The sequence below is a fragment of the Hemicordylus capensis genome, chromosome 6 (assembly GCF_027244095.1).
Source record: "Hemicordylus capensis ecotype Gifberg chromosome 6, rHemCap1.1.pri, whole genome shotgun sequence".
In the NCBI taxonomy this organism is placed as follows: domain Eukaryota; kingdom Metazoa; phylum Chordata; class Lepidosauria; order Squamata; family Cordylidae; genus Hemicordylus; species Hemicordylus capensis.
In genome coordinates, this window is record NC_069662.1 from 155509767 (window position 1) to 155527546 (window position 17780).

Below are 17780 nucleotides of genomic sequence, written 5' to 3' on the forward strand. Positions count from 1 at the left end.
GGGAAAACCTTTGAACGCTGGAGCTGGAATTGAGAATTGAAAGCAAGGTGTGGGCACTGGTAGAATCTAATACTGCGTTCCTGTCCTCCTCCTTGACATCAAAAGTTGGTATATTGGTTTGGCATTGAGGAGTCACCAACCTTGATGCCGACAGCACTGGTGTGTTTAAAGTTGAAAATGGAACTCACACTTTTGGAATCGAGATCAAAGAGGTCTCTTCACGTGGAAGAGCTTATTGGAGTATGAGCTGGAGACAGAGAGCGGGCTCTCAAAGTTGACAATCTCAGCGTCAACGTGCAGTCGATGTTGAGGACTCTTAACGTTTTGATCCTTTTCCTTCAAGGTCAAAGTTCTTGTCATTGAGCGATGTTTGTCAACCCCGACATCAGAGGCCAGTGATTTCGAGGGCAGGGTCTGCAATTGTTTTCATTTCAACTTCAAACATTCTGGTGTCAAAGAGGGAGTGGACTTTGAAGAGATCTTTTGAATTTGAAATGATGCCAATGTTGAGCTCAATGTCGATGGCTGTGGTTTCGTAGAAGGAGACTTAGACGTTGACATCAAAGTTTTCAAAATCGATGATGAGGTCGTAAGGCAGGGTTCTCCCGATGCTGAAGGGCTTAGCACCTCATCATAAATGGTGACACGAAGCTGCAAGGCCTGATTATTTCTCATCTGCTTTGAGAAAAATAGGCATATCTTGCACGAAGAGACATTGTGCTCTTCTCCCAGGCAGATTAAGCACAAGTCATGGAGATCTTCTGAGGGAAGCTTGGCATTACAACCTGTGCACCTCTTGAAGCTCCGTTTTAGGGATATTCCAACCAAGTCGTAGTCAAAGTCCGTTCCAAATTTGAAAAAACATCAGCAAAGTCTGGAAGCCATTTCCAACTGATAAGTTTAATCCTATATTTTTAATCATACAGATAAACTCGGAAAGAAGAACTTAACTGATGAGGAGCGACAGCCCAAGGACTAAATGCAAGGGCAGATGGAAAAGAACTGTCGAACAAGCACCCGGCCCCACCTTTAAATAGCATGCTGAAGGCGTGTGGGCAGGGCTTGGTCGCCTCGACGAGCTGCAGCATTCTACCACGAGGGTCCTGAGCAGGTGCATTACCTATTCTTATGGATCTCGACCCAGATCAAAAGGTGATCTTCCCAACTCTCATAGAAAAAGAATGTTAAGAATCTGTTGCCAATGTGGACAGACCAAAACCAAACAGGATGTGGTCCTGACCAGTACCAACAGCTGAACAGAAAAAGTCAAGACAAAAACCAATTCTACTAAGCTGATAACAACCAATATGTGGATTTCATTACTAAGGACTAAATGCTGATAATCTGCAATTGTAACTGATATAGCCTATATCACAGTATAGAATTTTAAATAGCAAAACAACAAATTAGGAGAAATATGCACAATAAAATCCTTGAAACAAATAGGATTAAGAGTGAAAGTTCAGCCATTCCAAGTAGAAGACTTGAAAAACAGGAAGTGGGAATTCTGCCACACATTTCCACCTTAAAAGCAGTGGCTTTCATGTTTATAACCACTTTTCATAAAGTGGTGGCTTTCATATTTATTGGGGGAGAGTAATTGTCTCTATTCAGTCCTTTCAGTGGTTTTACTGGTGTCTCCTTTGTGCTTCTTTTCAAATTGTGAGACTTTTTGGGGAGAGGGAACCATTTTCTCCTACTTTCTCCTATGTAAATCACCTTGATAACTACCCCCCCCACGCTGTTTAAAAATGGTATATAAACAGTTAAAGAACCCTTCAAATCAGAGAACTATACTGTGGAAATAACTGCTCAAAAAGGTTTGAGTATAAACATTCCAATATTGACATGAAACAAAAATCGCACTCAGCACTTGAGCCTCTTGCTGCTTCTTCCTGACACAGAATCAACAGCATAAGCCCTAGCAGAACTTCACGGTATTTTTGATTTAAGCCATTGCTTTTTTAACCCACTGAAAAACATTCAACAATAAAAATCAGCTAATGAAATTACACCCTTTGCTGTTGCCATCTCCTCATTGGCTTCAGCCTACTACTGCTACTGCAGGCATATATGCATAGAAGTAAAACTACAGATGGGCATGGCAGGGCTCTTGACTGCCCGTCAATTCACGTGCAAATCTCCCAGGTGAAAGCTTGCAAATCACATTTTACACACATGTACATCTGTTTCTGTACACATAAACATGAGTCATCAGTAAGAGGCAATGTCCATATTAGGCCACAGTGAAGGAGGTGTATATTTTATGTCATTTGTTCAATCCTGATTGCAGTGAGAGCAGCTGAAGTTCTAGAGTGTAAGCATTCCTAAAGTGTGAAGGAATCCTCCTGCTGCAAGCTCATGAAGAAGTGAAAATTAGCTCTTAGAAGGAAATTACCAGGGGAAGGTATAACTCTATTATATGAATCACTTAATTTAAAAAAAAATTGTGAAGGTAACCATCATTAATCTAAACAGCAAGGAAACATATCAAGATGAATCAATATCTTCAAATCAGTAGAGTACTCATTTTCAGTAAGAGTTCAAACACGACAGTTTATTTCAGTAAATATTCTGCACTTAATTGACTTAAATGGACCTAGGTGTTTCTAAAGGCAAAAAAAGATCAGGATGCCATTACCACATACTTTAACTGTTTATTTATTCCCTGTCTAGAAGCCTGATTTAAGAGCTATAAAATGCAATCAGCACACAAACCAGAAGCTGGAATCATCTGCTAATGGAACTTTTAATTGAGAAGTGACCACTGACATGAGGTAATTCTTTTCATGGAGAATTGCTTGCAGAGACCCTTGTGCACTTTATCACAGTAAACAATCACTAACATATGCATTAAAGAAAATTTAAATACATTATGACCCAATAAATATCACAATCAATCAATACAATCTTTTCCCTCTTGAAGATTTAGTGTTAAAATACCACACTTTTAGTAGTCTTTTAGTGCTGGACACATATTTATAATGCTACTACTAAGTTTAGTCATTTGTAATGAAAAGATAATTGGTTCTGTGAAAGAAACTAGTATGTAGACGACTACCAGTTGTGTCAACCACGATAAAACAGTTATCTTTGTTCTCACAAACACCACACATTCCTAGGAGATTTAAACACAGAATCTTCTTCACCTCATTTCTGTGGAACAATACTGCCTCCTTAGTCTAAGACTTTGGAATCATTTATGCACTTAGAAGTTTAGCTGTATGACACTTCTCTGAGCTATTGACAATGATGGACTGGCTAGACCAAATAACTAAGCAAAATACCAAAAATAGTTTACCAAACATTAAGTTTTGTTTGTTTATGAGAATTTAAAGCCCTACAAAAAGGATTTTCAATATTTTTCTTTGATATTTGATTCAGGTTAGAACCACAGAATCGAAAACCCTGTGTTCTAAAAAAATACAACACACGCTCAGAACTGTAATCGGCCTCTAATTTACTCTGGTTATGTTCCAGCATTCAATTTATTTCTAAACTGAGGACAATCTGAAAATGGGGGTATGACATAAACATTTAATGAGAAGTTTTTCCTACCTACAGAAATGAAGTAATGGCAAAGCTTCCCCTCCTGCATTTATGCCCTTCATGAAGTTGTTAAAAGGTCCTGAGGCCCTGACATGAAAAGATGGCAATGTGAGATCTATTTCACAAACATATTTTAGGACAAAGGGGATTATTTTATTTGTTATACAACTATGGGTCATTATTATTGGGACCTAAAAAACTTTAGGGGGGAAATTACATTTCATCACAATGAAGGGCTTTTAGAGTTTTTAAATTATATATTGTCAGGGATTGAGTGCAATTTCTCCAAAAAGAACAAGAAACACACAGAAATTTTATTCTAGGAAAGAGATACATAACACTAAGTAACTTGGCTATCACTACTAAACGGTTATCTGAACACACACAAAATTTAAGTAAATTATTGAATTTTAATGTATTTGTTTCCTGATAACACCGAAACATATTAACAGAGGTCTTAGTGGCAACACTCTTTGCATTTTGGTTTATACAAATAAGGAATCGCTGTGGATGCCAGACTGCTTCCTTTGCAACATATGCAATTTATTTACACAAAAGGCTTTTATTAACATACTACTGCATTTCAGAAATTATTTGCAAATGGATAAAATGGAAGCATTTTATGATGAATAAGCATCCAGCAAGGTCTAAAAACTAAAACCACAATCCTGGCAGGGACTGAATAGTAAGGCCGTGCCTTATCTTGCTGCTGCATTCATCAACTTTCCAAACATGCCAGTTAAAGGGCGTTTCTGCACCTGGATACAGCTAATTGTTAAATAACGCAGTCATTTAGTGTCTTATGTAAACATGGAACAAATGCAGCACTATTTCTTTGCTTTCAAAGTGACAAGCAATCAATTTTCCCCTGATTTCAAAGTGTAAGAACAGTGACATTATTCAGTTTTTCCCCAACCAAAAAATAAATAAATAAAGCTCACCTCTGCAACCTGCATTTTATACTTTAAGTAGTTAATATTCAGGCAATTGGCTTCTGTATTTCAGCTGCTGGTATGGGTTTGTTCTATTTAAATGTTAAGGAAGCCTTTCCAAGAAGTTACAGACAGCTGCTAGATAACTATGCACTAGTGGCTTTTGGTAGGGTGTTGGCTAAGCCAGGAGATGGACAGCTAGAGTCATTTACTACATCATATAGATGCAAACCCAGAGTATAAACAGGATGCTACAGCTCATCCAGGCTTCCCAGAGAGTGCACCTCTAAGATACATATGTTTACAAGGACCTGTCTGTGGCATTCACACTTTATTTTCTAGATGTACTATTGTCTCAGGAGTACATAGGAACATAGGAAGCTGCCATATACTGAGTCAGACCATTGATCTATCTAGCTCAGTTTTGTCTTCACAGACTGGCAGCGGTTTCTCCAAGGTTGGAGGCAGGAATTTCTCTCAGCCCTATTTTGGAGATGCCTGGGAGGGAACTTGGAACCTTCTGCAATTCCCAGAGTGGCTCCACGAGACGCATCACGTCTCCCATTTATATCCAACCAAGGTGGACCCTACTTAGCTAAGGGGACAAGTCATGCTTGCTACCACAAGACCAGCTCTCCTCTCTTGTAAAATGTGCCTTTCCCACTCCATGCTACCCACAGTGAACTGAATGCAAATGCTGGGGTTAATGGGCCAACCAGAACTCTAGAGGAATAAAAAGCTTATGAGGGAGTCTTGCTCTATAGTGGTCACATCATGACTCTGTGCTGTTGTAATATATTGGTTACTGTTGATCAACACTCTCAGAGGTTTTGACACATTGGCAGTCGAAAAGAAACTGAAGAAAATGGTGCCACAACTGCCAGAAATAATGGATACACTGAACTCATGCACAGCAGGGAGGGGCACAAAGAGGAGCTAATTTGTCTATCCGGAAAGTCCCTGTGTAGGCACAGTAACCCACTTGTCATGAATGACAATGGATTACTATCCAGATCCCAACCATTTTTCTCCTTGATTGTGGAAAACCCATCACTATGACCAGGTTTGAGAGCCCATGAATGAAATCATATCCACATCAGAGTATTCAAAAATCTCTCAACCACCTTTAGGATTCTCCATCAACTCATTATTCAGATAGTATGGCAAAGTGACCAATACAGCAATTTATCTGCAGCTTTACAGTAGGGATCCTTCAGACACTCTAATCTAGAAGCTATTTAAGCACACTTTTCTTTCAGTCAAAGCACGTGCACAAATATTTAAACAAGTACTGAGCTAAAAATCTGAAGTGCTATCATGGACTAAAAGTAAAGTTTTGTCCTCGAGTCGGTGTCGACTCCTGGCGACCATAGAGCCATGTAGTTTTCTTTGGTAGAATACAGGAGACATGTGGCTTTTTAACTCAAGCTTCAAGTAAGCAGTCTCAGCAATTCAAAATATCAAACACAAAAGATGCAGCTGTGTGACTAACCATATAAATATTGCCACAACACTTTTACATGGACATCAAATGATGTGCCTTTCTCTTGAAACTGAGGGGAACAAAACTGTTTCCCCAAGTTTTTGACATTTCTGCAAAAATTCCATAAACATTTCTCACTTCTATCAACTATCATCTAAAATACAATGGCTGGCATCCAGACTGACAAAGCACTTGCACAGTGATAAAGTTGTGTTACTGCAAGAAGTTTGCAAAAGGTGTGTGAATTCAAAGGATGCTCAAAACTGTACGCTTGAGCAAAGGTTCCCTGCAAAGAGAGGAGGAATGCCACAGGTTGAGCACTCCCGTGCCTTTTTAAATTTCTCTCTATACTCCTCTCAGAGCTCTGCATCCATCTAACAACAATCTTTTAGTCAATCCAAATATTACATCTTTTGTCTTCTACTTCCATAAATTTTCTTTGATAACACCTTACATTTTGAATTCACTACCTCCCAATCAGGGGGTTAGGGAGCTCACCAGCAGCCGGGAACAAGGTCCTGCTGGCAGCTCCCATTTAGTGCACACAGTAGCACACACGTGCCCGAACCATGCACCCTCCGTCAACGTCAGATGCAGGGGGCATGGAATTCCTTTCTCTGACTCCTCGGCAAGAGAACCGCTGAGGAGGCCCCCACAGTGGGGCTGAGTGGCCCTTCCCCAATACTCCCTCCCTGCATCTGACATCAACTCAGGGAGGCGTGGCCATGACCCTCAGCCAACCCTCCCCAGTCAGCAGGGAGTCAACTGCCAGTCAATTGCCAATCCTCCCCAGTTGAAACACTGACTGGCTATGGGGTTTTGAGGCAAGAAAAGAAGCCACGAGCGAGCCAGCATTTCAGTGAAACACCAGCTGGAAAGAAGAGGGGCACATCTCACGCTCCTAAACAGAGAGTGCTTCATTCATTCACCACCTGGGTGAAAAGGGGTGCTCTGGGCGAGTGAAAGAGGATCCAAGACCCTGGCAGCCAAGGGACGCTCATCCCCACTTGCTCCATTGTCCCCACACCCCTACTCCAGATATACATATAATTCAATCCCTCCCACTAGCCATAAGACATATTTATTCTCCCAGACCTTCCCTAATTTGCTGCAATTTTAACTTAATGTCCCTCTTTCTGAATTGGCTGACACCCCTCCTCCCCTTTCCCTTATCTGTCTGTCCATTTAGATTGTAAACTTACAGGGAAGGTCTTGCCACCTCCCCACCCCCTATATTTTCATAACACCTTTTAAAAAATCTGATTCAGAAATATTAAAGATTATTCTATCCCATGTATGTGTTTCTAGTATTCAACAAATTCCAATGTATACATATGCATTTTAAAAAAAATCACCTACCTTTCCAAGCATCCTTCCAAGGAAATAGTAGTGCCTTGCATAAGAATCTCCAACAAGCATCTGTGCAGCAGGATTAGGGTAAAGCAGTCCTTCATTAGTGGTTTTGAAAAATCCCTGGTTAGGGTTAAACCCTGATTTAAGCAGTTCATTCAGAAATTCTCTAAATATTCCACCCCCATCGATACCGGCTTCATCTAGACCATGAGCATTAAGTAAATGAACACGGATACGTTTTTTCAAATCAGGTTCTGGCGAAAGGAAGGGGAAAAAATCACATAAGAATTTGTAATTACACATACGTCACGCACCCCCCCCCCCATTCTAAGCAGTTATTTGCCTTTAAAGGTTAGCAAAATATGAAATCTAAATTTCATGTGTACTCTTCAACAGTACCCCATATTAATAACCCAGGCTATACAGAACAACAATGCTGGTTAATTAGTCTTGTCTGGTTTTATATATGGGAGGCTGCAAACCAACTCCTCCCATACAGCAGCCTCTTTAAATCACACTATGAAGACTACCTCTTAATGGCAAGTAATCTGACTGTAACAACCCAACACTTGCAGAAGTTTATAGTGTTGCCCACACCAGAAACATTGCTAAACAAGTAATTTTGTTTTTAAAAAAATGTGGGCTTGAAACTGTATGGTGCAGGTTTTCTGCATGACCTCCTGGTCTAGACAAACAGCTCATCATAGTGTCCATATAGTCCGATTCAAAGCACCTGTCATACACAGGCTGTTTATGTGTACCTGTCCTATGTTTCAATTACTGGGATTATTCCTCTCTCCATCCCTCGTGTTTTATCTTGTGCTTTATTAATCCAAAGCCAGCATGGTGTAGTGGCTAGAGCATTGGGCTAGGAGACAGAGGCTCAAATCCCTATTCAGCATGAAGCTCACACCATGGGCCAGCCATGATTTCAGTTTAACCTAACCTACCTGATAGGGTTGCCCCGACAATAAAACGGAAAGGGAGAATCATGTACAACATCCTTCGCTTCTTGGAGGAATTATGTGGCATAGATTGTAAAAATCTAGCACTTTATTTTGCTGGGAAATTCACCTAGATCAACTGGAAACTTTTTTTTTTTTTTTTTGCTCGACCTTTTTCAGGCATCTCTTCAATGCTTTTATCTGTCCAAAGTATTTGAGGGGAAATATAACTCAGTCACAGAGATATTATCTTCCCCTTTGAAAGACTGTCTATTTTTAGCTGATCCTTATCATACCTATCCCTGAGCCCCTGGTGGTGCAGTGGTAAAACTGCCGCCTTGTAACCAGAAGGTTATAAGTTCGATCCTGACCAGGGGCTCAAGGTTGACTCAGCCTTCCATCCTTCCGAGGTCAGTAAAATGAGTACCCAGAATGTTGGGGGCAATATGCTAAATCATTGTAAACCGCTTAGAGAGCTCTGGCTATAAAGCGGTATATAAATGTAAGTGCTATTGCTATTGCTATCATAGTTCTGATCCACCAATAAGTTATGCCCAAGCACAGATTCTTGACACTTAACCCAGAGACTGTGGTCACTCTGTTGCAACATGACATTTTATAAATTTATATCACCACTAAGAACATCACACCTATATCTTACAGGTGGAGAAGAGCAGATAAAGTTCCCTAAAGCCTTCCTAAAGCAGATAAAGTTCCCTAAAGGTGCTTCCTCCCCTCTTTATGTGCATTGAACATTACTATTTTTTTTAAAGAAGTCAACAAAAACTTTAGGCTCTCTGAAGTTTGGAAAATCCACACATACTCTGTTTACAGGGTTAAGATTGCACACAATTACAAGAAAACTACACAATGTGGTTCCAAGTTTAGTCTGAGCACCAAACACACCAGCAGGAGATACAGGAATTCAAGCAAACAAGTTGCCTGCAGCCAGTTAAAATAATGATGTTGTGATTTATTTAAATTATATTTTATTAGATCCTCAAGGGCTTTGCCATTTGTGGTTTTTGGACTTGTTCACATGGGGCTTGCACTTATAGTGGGCCTGCTGCTCAAGTGTGAATAAGCCCTTAGAGACAACTCTGGTACTCAAACTAATTGAAACCATATTAACATACATTTCAGGGCACATACAGTTCATAACAAATGTCCAGCTTTAAATTGCTTTCTTTTACTTGTATTCTTAGGGACAGACTGCTACCTTCCTGATGAAGGCATGGTACTGCCATTTTATAAACATGGAACAATTCTAAACAATTTGTTTTCAGTGCATTCCATATTAGAGGACTATAAATGAATTCAGTTTTCAGAAGCTTTCTGAACTGCCATATCTAAGAACAAGGAAAGCTATCTTACCAACTCTATCATGGTTTTTTCCCACAGAGAGCGAGCAAGAGCACCACAGTATTATACAAATGAATTAGGAAAAATCCATAGATTAAGAGAGAATACAGAATAATGCCTATCAATTCTCAAATAAGGAACCCAAGTGAAATTAATATGCCCCCCCCCCCAAAAAAGTACAAATTCCAACAGAAAATTAGAATTCTCCCCCTGGCAGAAGGCTTTAAAAGAAAGAAAGAAATTATCCATGTTAAAAGTGAAATTCTAACTTAGGGTACAAATTTTACAGCTTCTTAAAATAAGTTGTTGTTCATCATATGATGCACTAACCAAACTGACCCACAATACAGATGCAAGGTTTGCATGTATGAACAGAGCATATGGCCCAGGACAAGTGATTTTATTACTTTTAAGTTATTTTAGCATTAATTTTTACACACAGTACCATTTTCAGGAGAGAGTTTGTCATATGCATCTTCATAAATATAGTTTCTTCTGATAGTGACGTTAATTCCATCCAGAAATGGACCTTCTCCTTGAACCTCCTGTTTGTCAGCATAGATCAGTCTTTGAAAGATCTTGTAAAGTGATTTGAGGAGGAGGGGGAAAAAGCAAAATTCTACAGTTCAACAACATTCTAACATGCACTCAAAACTGAGTAATAGAACGATAAGACTTTGTTAAGTATAGAAATCTAGAAGTTAAGATATGGAATGGTTAAGGATAGCAACCTTTATTTTAAAAAACCCTGACACGCCATAAGAATTGAAGTTTAAAGTTACAATTCTATTCCATATTACTCGTACATCTCTCACCAAAGCTAAAACACCACATTTTCCCTACATTTATCATTGTCCTTTTGGGAAACAGTGATTTATTTCTCCCATGAAACTATCTTTCATTCCTTTGATGAGACTAGTACACACTGATGGCAGCACAATTCTGGGAATTCAGTTTGCTAATTAGCTGAAAGCTGAAGAGCCAACAAAAGAACCTTAGAATTTTTTTTTAACTAAAAAGAAAAAAGAGCCCTTTTGAAACAACAGAAACTCTGTAGTATACTTCAAAGGCCTGATGAAATTTAAAGTAATAACCAAATTATAGATTGAGGCCAGAATCCAAAGAAATGTGCAACCCATCCTGGAAGTCCAACAGAGTTCCAGACTTGTACTTCTCAAACACATATTCCATCCCCAAACCCAATTAACTGAAACATGGGAGAAACATACATCTGTGATCATATGGGGTAAATATAATATGGCCAATTTCATGAGAGATTAAGCATGAGAAATGTAGTTTGCAGAGATTACTCAAAACAGAAAAACTGAGAAATTATGAAAGTGATGCTAAACTGTCTCCAATGCTCTTTAACATCTACTGTACATGAAACTGCTGGGAAAGATCTTCAAAGGAGTTGGTGCAGGGTGTTATCAATATGTCGATGACATCCAAATCTATTTCTGCATATCAACTTCATCAGTAAATGGTATAACTTTCCTAAATGCCTGCCTGGAGGCATTAATCGGCTGGATGAGGGATAAAAAAAAGACAATGAATTCAAACAAGAACAGGTACTGACTGTGCGTGGTTTAGATCTGCCTGTTCTGGACTGGGTTACAGTCCCACAAAAATAACAAGTATTATTTATTTATTTATTCATTAATTCTGAGTGGCATCCAGGACCTGGTGCGTGATGTCAGTGTCATCAACCCTTTAGGGAACAGTGACCATAGTGCCATCAAATTCAACATACATGCAGGGAGAGAATCACCAAGGAAGTCTAACACAGACATTTTGAAGGGGAAACTTCTCCAAAATAAGGAGTATGGTGAAAAGAAAGCTGAAAAGGAAAGTTAGGAGAGCCACTTTGCTCCAGAATGCATGGAGTTTACTCAAACCCACAATACTAGAAGCCCAGTTAGATTGTATACCCAAAAGGAGGAAAGGTACCACTAAGTCCAGGAGGATGCCAGCATGGCTAACAGGTACCGTCAAGGAAGTCATAAAGGGGGAAAAGTCTTCCTTCCGAAATTGGAAGGCCTGTCCAAATGAAGAAAACAGAAAGGAACACAAACTCTGGCAAAAGGAATGCAAGGTGACAATAAGGGAGGCAAAAAGAGTGTTTGAGGAACATTTAGCTAAAAGCATCAAGGGGAATAACAAAAACATATTTACATACATCAGAAGCAGGAAACCTGCCAGGAAGGCAGTTGGACCATTAGACAATGAGGGAGTGAGAGGGATTATTAAGGAGAATATGGAGATTGCAGAGAAGCTAAATGAGTTCTTTGCGTCCTTCTTCACGGCAGAGGATACTGAGCATATTTACCTGTTCTTGAACCATGCTTTTCAGGGATGGAGGCTAAAGAACTGAGTCAGATAGAAGCGACAAGAGATGATATTCTAAACTATCTGGAAAAACTGAAAACTAGCAAATTGCCAGGGCCGGATGGCATCCATCCAAGAGCCCTCAAATGTGAAATTGCTGAGCTCCTTGCTAAAACATATAACTTATCCCTGGAATAGGGCTCTGTACCGGAGGACTGGAAAGTAGCAAATGTAACACCCATTTTCAAAAAGGGATACAGGGGCAATCTGGGAAATTACAGGCCGATTAGCTTAACGTCCATTACAGGCAAATTGATAGAAAGCATCCTCAAGGATAAAATTGTAAAGCACATAGAAGAACAGGCCCTGCTGAGAGTGAACCAGCATGGGTTCCTCAAAGGTAAATCTTGCCTCACAAAGCTTTTGGAGTTCTTAAAGAGTGTCAACAAGTGTGTGGATCAAGGTGATCCAGTTGACATAGTATACCTGGACTTCCAAAAAGCTTTCGACAAAGTTCCTCATCAAAGACTCCTGAGGAAGCTTAGCGGTCATGGGATAAGGGGACAAGTACATGTGTGGATTGCTAACTGGTTGAAAGACAGAAAACAGAGGGTAGGTATTAATGGAGAGTTTTCACAACTGAGGGAAGTGGGGTAACCCAGGGATCTGTACTGGTACCGGTGCATTTTAATTGATTCATAAATAATCTAGAAGTAGGGGGTAATCAGCGAGGTGGCCAAATTTGCAGATGATACCAAACTTTTTCAGTTAGTGAAATCCAAAACGGATTGTGAGAGCTTCAAAAATATCTCTCCAAACTGGGGGAGTGGGCAACAAAATGGCAAATGTGGTTCAGTGTTGGCAAGTGTAAAGTGATGCACATTGGGACAAAAAACCCCAACTATGTGCTGATGGGATCTGAGCTGAGGGATCTTGAGGTTGTGGTGGACAGCTTGTTGAAAGTGTCGACTCAATGTGCAGCAGCTGTGAAAAAGGCCATGCTAGAGATCATTAGGAAGGGGACTGAAAATAAAACTGCTAATATTATAATGCCCTCATACAAAACTATGGTGTTGCCACACCTGGAGTACTACGTACAATTCTGGTCACTACATCTAAAAAAGGACATTGTAGAAAAGGTGTAGAAGAGGGCAACCAAGATGATCAGGGGCAGGGTGGATTTGATTTAAATCAAATCAATTTAAATCGCGATTTAAATCACTATTCAGTAAGACTAGATCATGGGTTTTTTACATAAAGACTCATTCTTGCTGGTATAATCTTAATTTTTACAACCAGATGAAGGTTTCATTTTTGGTCCTCTTCTAGATAGAAAAATTGCCCAAAATAATCTTACAGAAACCTCTGAAGAGTATGACATTGTGAATGGATTAATGGAATTCATTTACAGAAAAATTAAACATTGCATATATACAGCTTCATGTGAGATAATTAAAAAATAATCCTTATTTCATGATGATTACCTTTGGACTATAAGGTATCTTAAATAGAAAACTATCTTTAGATAGTTTTTCCTCAAGAAGTGTTTTATTTTTAAAATCCGATTTAAATTTTTTTTAAAATCTGATTTAAATTTTAAAAATCTGATTTTTAAATTTTTTAAAAAAGATCATTGATTTTTATCCACCCTGATCAGGGGCCTAGAGAACCTTTCTTATGAGGCAAGGCTACAACACCTGGGGCTTTTTAGTTTAGAAAAAGGACTGCGGGGAGACATGATAGAAGTCTATAAAATCATGCATGGTGTGGAGAAAGCAGCTAGAGAGAAATTCTTCTCCCTCTCATATAACACTAGAACCAGGAGTCTCAATTGCCAGGAAATCTAGGAACAGCAAATGGAGGTACTTTTTCACACAACACATAATCAACTTGTGGAATTCTCTGCAACAAGATGTGGTGACAGCCAACAACCTGGATGGCTTTAAGAGTGGTTTGGATAAATTCATGGAGGAGAGGTCTATCAATGGCTACTAGTTGGAAGGCTATAGGCCACCTCCAGCCTCAGAGGCAGGGTGCTTCTGAGTACCAGCTGCAGGGAAGTAACAGCAGGAGGGAGGGCATGCCCTCAACTCCTGCCTGTAGGCTTCCAGTGGCATCTGGTGGGCCATTGTGTGAAAAAGGATGCTGATGGGCCTTGGGCCTGATCCAGCAGGGCTGTTCTTATATTCTTATGTGTTTCAAAGACAGATTGGAGATGGTGTTTCAAAGACACACTTTGGAAAACAGAGAGCTTCAGGCTGTGGGAAGAAAACTTTGGGAGCAAGGTTTAAAGTAAAGAAACAAAAACCTTGAAATCCCCAGTATGTGTGCATGGAGGGACTTGTTCATATACAAGGGTCTCTTTAGAGTCTGATCAATGTTCCTAAAAATATTTTAAAAAGCAGTCTTTAAAAATGCACACTTTTTAAAGCCAAAGAGCAACTGAAATCAAAGAAAGTTAAACAACATTGCTGCTTACCATTTTAAATGGAAAATGGAATGACAAGATAAGATAGATCACTGGCTGGCTTCAGATGTTACGGAACTAGGACAGAATGATTACTTCATGATTACTTCATGTGATGTAGCCTTGGGTGCATGTTCAAAAGGAGCCAGTGTGGTGTAGTGGTTAGAGTGCTGGACTAGGACCAGGGAGACCCGAGTTCAAATCCCCATTCAGCCATGATACTTGCTGGGTGACTCTGGGCCAGTCACTTCTCTCTCAGCCTAGCCTACTTCACAGGGTTGTTGTGAGAAGAAACTTAAGTATGTAGTACACCACTCTGGGCTCCTTGAAGGATGAGTGGGATATAAATGTTAAACCCCCCCAAAAAAACAAACCAAAACCAAGAGAAGAGGGGATTCTACTTTTGATCCTGGCTTAGAACAAGCCAGAGTCCTCTTGTTGTATTCGAACCAGACGATCCTGGCTTTTTCTAGCAATAGCAATAGCAATAGCACTTACATTTATATACCGCTCTATAGCCGGAGCTCTCTAAGCGGTTTACAATGATTTAGCATATTGCCCCCCAACATTCTGGGTACTTCTAGCCAGATATTCAAAATAAACCAGGATACAAAACTGGGATTGGACTTAGGCTTGATTTAAACCAGGACTGGAAGTAGAATCCTTCCTCCCCTCAAGCACAAAAGGTAAAGAGAGTGGGTACACCGAGGGCTGGAGGATGTCACACAAATCAGGATTCAGTTCTGACTTTGTGTTGCTTCTGAACTAGGCCGGAACGGATTAAGCTTTTTGCCACCTGTAGGCAACCAAAGATTTGTCGCCCCAGCTTGAGGGGCTCGACAGGAATCCGGCAAGGATTCCCCTTTACAAGTAAAGGGCTTGGCGGGGGGGGGGATCTTTTCCCCATATGCAGAGAGCCCCAAAATGGGCCTAAAATGGCCTGACCTGTCATTTGGGGAAAAAGCAGGCCCATGAGAAGATCTCTCGCCACCATCCCCACTGTGCTGCTACCATCCTTCCACCATCCCGATGCACAGTGGCGGTTTTTAATGGTAGAGAAGGAAGATTTAACTTTCCCCCAACCCAAGCCCTTTACTTACACACCACTCCCAAAATTTGCTGCCCCTCAAAATTTGCCACCATAGGCAAGTGCCTATATTGCCTATGTGTTAATCCGCCCCTGGAACTGGGCCATTGCTCATTTCTGTATTGCAATACACAGAGGGTCCAGTGGGCAAAGAGGCACACCAACCTACACTGAGTGTGTGATGCCCAATTCCATTGTTTAGCAAGATACATTGTTTTACACTTACATTCAAAAATACATGAGTTAGAAAGATGAAGTACCTTTACTCGTTCTTCAAAAGGAACCACAAAAGGTAGCTCAGTCAATATTGCAAGCTGCCGTTCCTCAGACACAGAGAGGGGTGCTGGATCCAAGCCCACTTTTAATTGAAATTTTTAAAGAAGAACTCAATGTTAATGTATAAACAACAGTATAACAATTGTTTTCTGGTTAGTGAGGGCAAGGATTTCAAGTGAACCAAGCTCACTGACCATCCATAGAAAATATACAACAGGACCCAAAAGACTACATGGGGAGCTTCTACACATGGAGCTGAACTTGGTAGTCTCTCTTCCTACTGAAGCACTCAACATGTTGTTCCTCAAGCTCAGAGGAAACTGGGAGTGGCTTCTGATACCAAGTAAAGTGCTGTAGTCAAGAAAGGGAACTATGGAAGCCCCAATGGGTGCAGAGAAACACATGTGCACTCACAAGCCAATTTGGATCCCAACAATGGCAACTGGGACTTGCTACTTGTTTAAATAAGATAGACATTGTCTGTGGAATGGGCAAAATTGTATACTGATGAGACCCAAGACCAACCAATATGGCTAAAAAAATGAAAACTCCCAGAACAAAATGGTGCAGAATTTTCAATATCCTGGCATATTCTAGAAGGCCAGTATTTTGTGGAAATGGTATAAATTCATAGAAAAGCTGGTATAAGGAGGCAGAGGTGATGTTCAGAGTGGCAGTTCTTTGGCATCTGCAGAGTAGCAGTGGATGGATGGCTTATCACAAAAACCATCAACATCAACGGATACTATATTTTTAAGCTCCCCAAGTAACTTTTAAGTAGAGATATTTAAAGTGTCTATTTAGTGCAAGAGAAACATAAGAGACAAGGAACGTCTGGCAAATACCAACACAGCAAGTCCATGGAATTTTTTGGAAAAAAGAGTGCTTTGTTAATTTTTAGTAAATATTTTTAACTATAGTCAATGTATGCAATCTATTAAGCTAAGGGTTAAAAGCATTTCAAACAGAAAGTGCATGTACAGCAAAGGTAAACCACTATCTAACTTCAACAGTTCAATTATTCTGGTCAATTAGTCAATTTTATCTACACTGCCCCATCAACGTTTCCATCTTTAAAAGAGAAATATGGGATGGAGTCATCAATACACAGGACATTTAGAACTCAAGAGCTTGCCATTTAAGTAAATGAAAAAGCACAAATAAACATGGCCGTATGTGATTCAGTGCCTCTTTCACACTAATTAGTTTTAGCCCATAAGGAGTCAAGTGGGATTAAACAAATCATAAGCACACTGTTGTGTGCTTGTCTTCACACAATCATGTTGAACACGTCTTTTTTTTTTCGTTTCAAGGACATTCACTGATCACCAAGACAGAGTGGAAGATGAAGCTTTATTTCACCAAGAAAATGAAGTACAGGTGACACTGATCTTGAATACAAAGTTATAAGTACACAGGTGAGAGAGTAGCTTCAAAGATAAATTATTCCCATTTGTTCCTGAACCTTGAAATTTAATTAGAGTAATTACTTGTGGTTACTTGGTGAAGCTCCCTGCTACTTCAAATGGTCTTGGGCAACATCTTCAGAAATGTATGACCCACCATAATGGTACAACTTCACAACTATGCACATTGCCAATTGTTATATTTCAAGTAACTGAAGGGCAGTGCAAAGTGGTATTGGTCTTGGCAGGCTGCCATTATTTATATGGATTTTTAGGCGGCCTAATACAAGCAATAACAGATGAGTAATGCATATGCGTTACTATCCTAAGCAAGCCCGCCCCACTGGTTGTATCTTAACCTTTTGCACAGCATGCCGCTCCATGCTAGCTTCAATTCCTATTTAGGATTGCACCCTCTCTCACACACACTCACACACACTAAGCAATGATGAAGGGGTGTGTGTGTGTGGAGAATTAAACCCATCAGCATTAACACATCATCAAATGTCAGCTCAAATGTGAAGGTCAATCAACAGTTCCAAAATATGCTCAAGGCCTGAGTGAGCTTCAAAAGGTGTTCCAGAGTTGTAGGA

At 40.0% G+C, this 17780-nt stretch overlaps 1 protein-coding gene and 1 long non-coding RNA gene across 2 annotated transcripts in view; one reads left to right on the forward strand and one right to left on the reverse strand.

Moving 5' to 3' along the window:
* Positions 1-1719, forward strand: part of LOC128330168 (uncharacterized) — a 32741-nt gene extending 31022 nt beyond the window's left edge. Inside the window, exon 4 of the long non-coding RNA XR_008309986.1 lies at positions 927-1719. This is a non-coding gene — a long non-coding RNA (uncharacterized LOC128330168). The remainder of the gene's footprint in view (positions 1-926) is intronic.
* Positions 1-17780, reverse strand: part of UBE3C (ubiquitin protein ligase E3C) — a 92250-nt gene that overhangs the window by 25509 nt on the left and 48961 nt on the right. Inside the window, exons 16-18 of the mRNA XM_053262578.1 lie at positions 15766-15863; positions 10069-10201; positions 7324-7571 (exon numbers count right to left, since the gene is read on the reverse strand). Coding sequence (XP_053118553.1) covers positions 7324-7571; positions 10069-10201; positions 15766-15863 — 479 coding nt within the window. The remainder of the gene's footprint in view (positions 1-7323; positions 7572-10068; positions 10202-15765; positions 15864-17780) is intronic.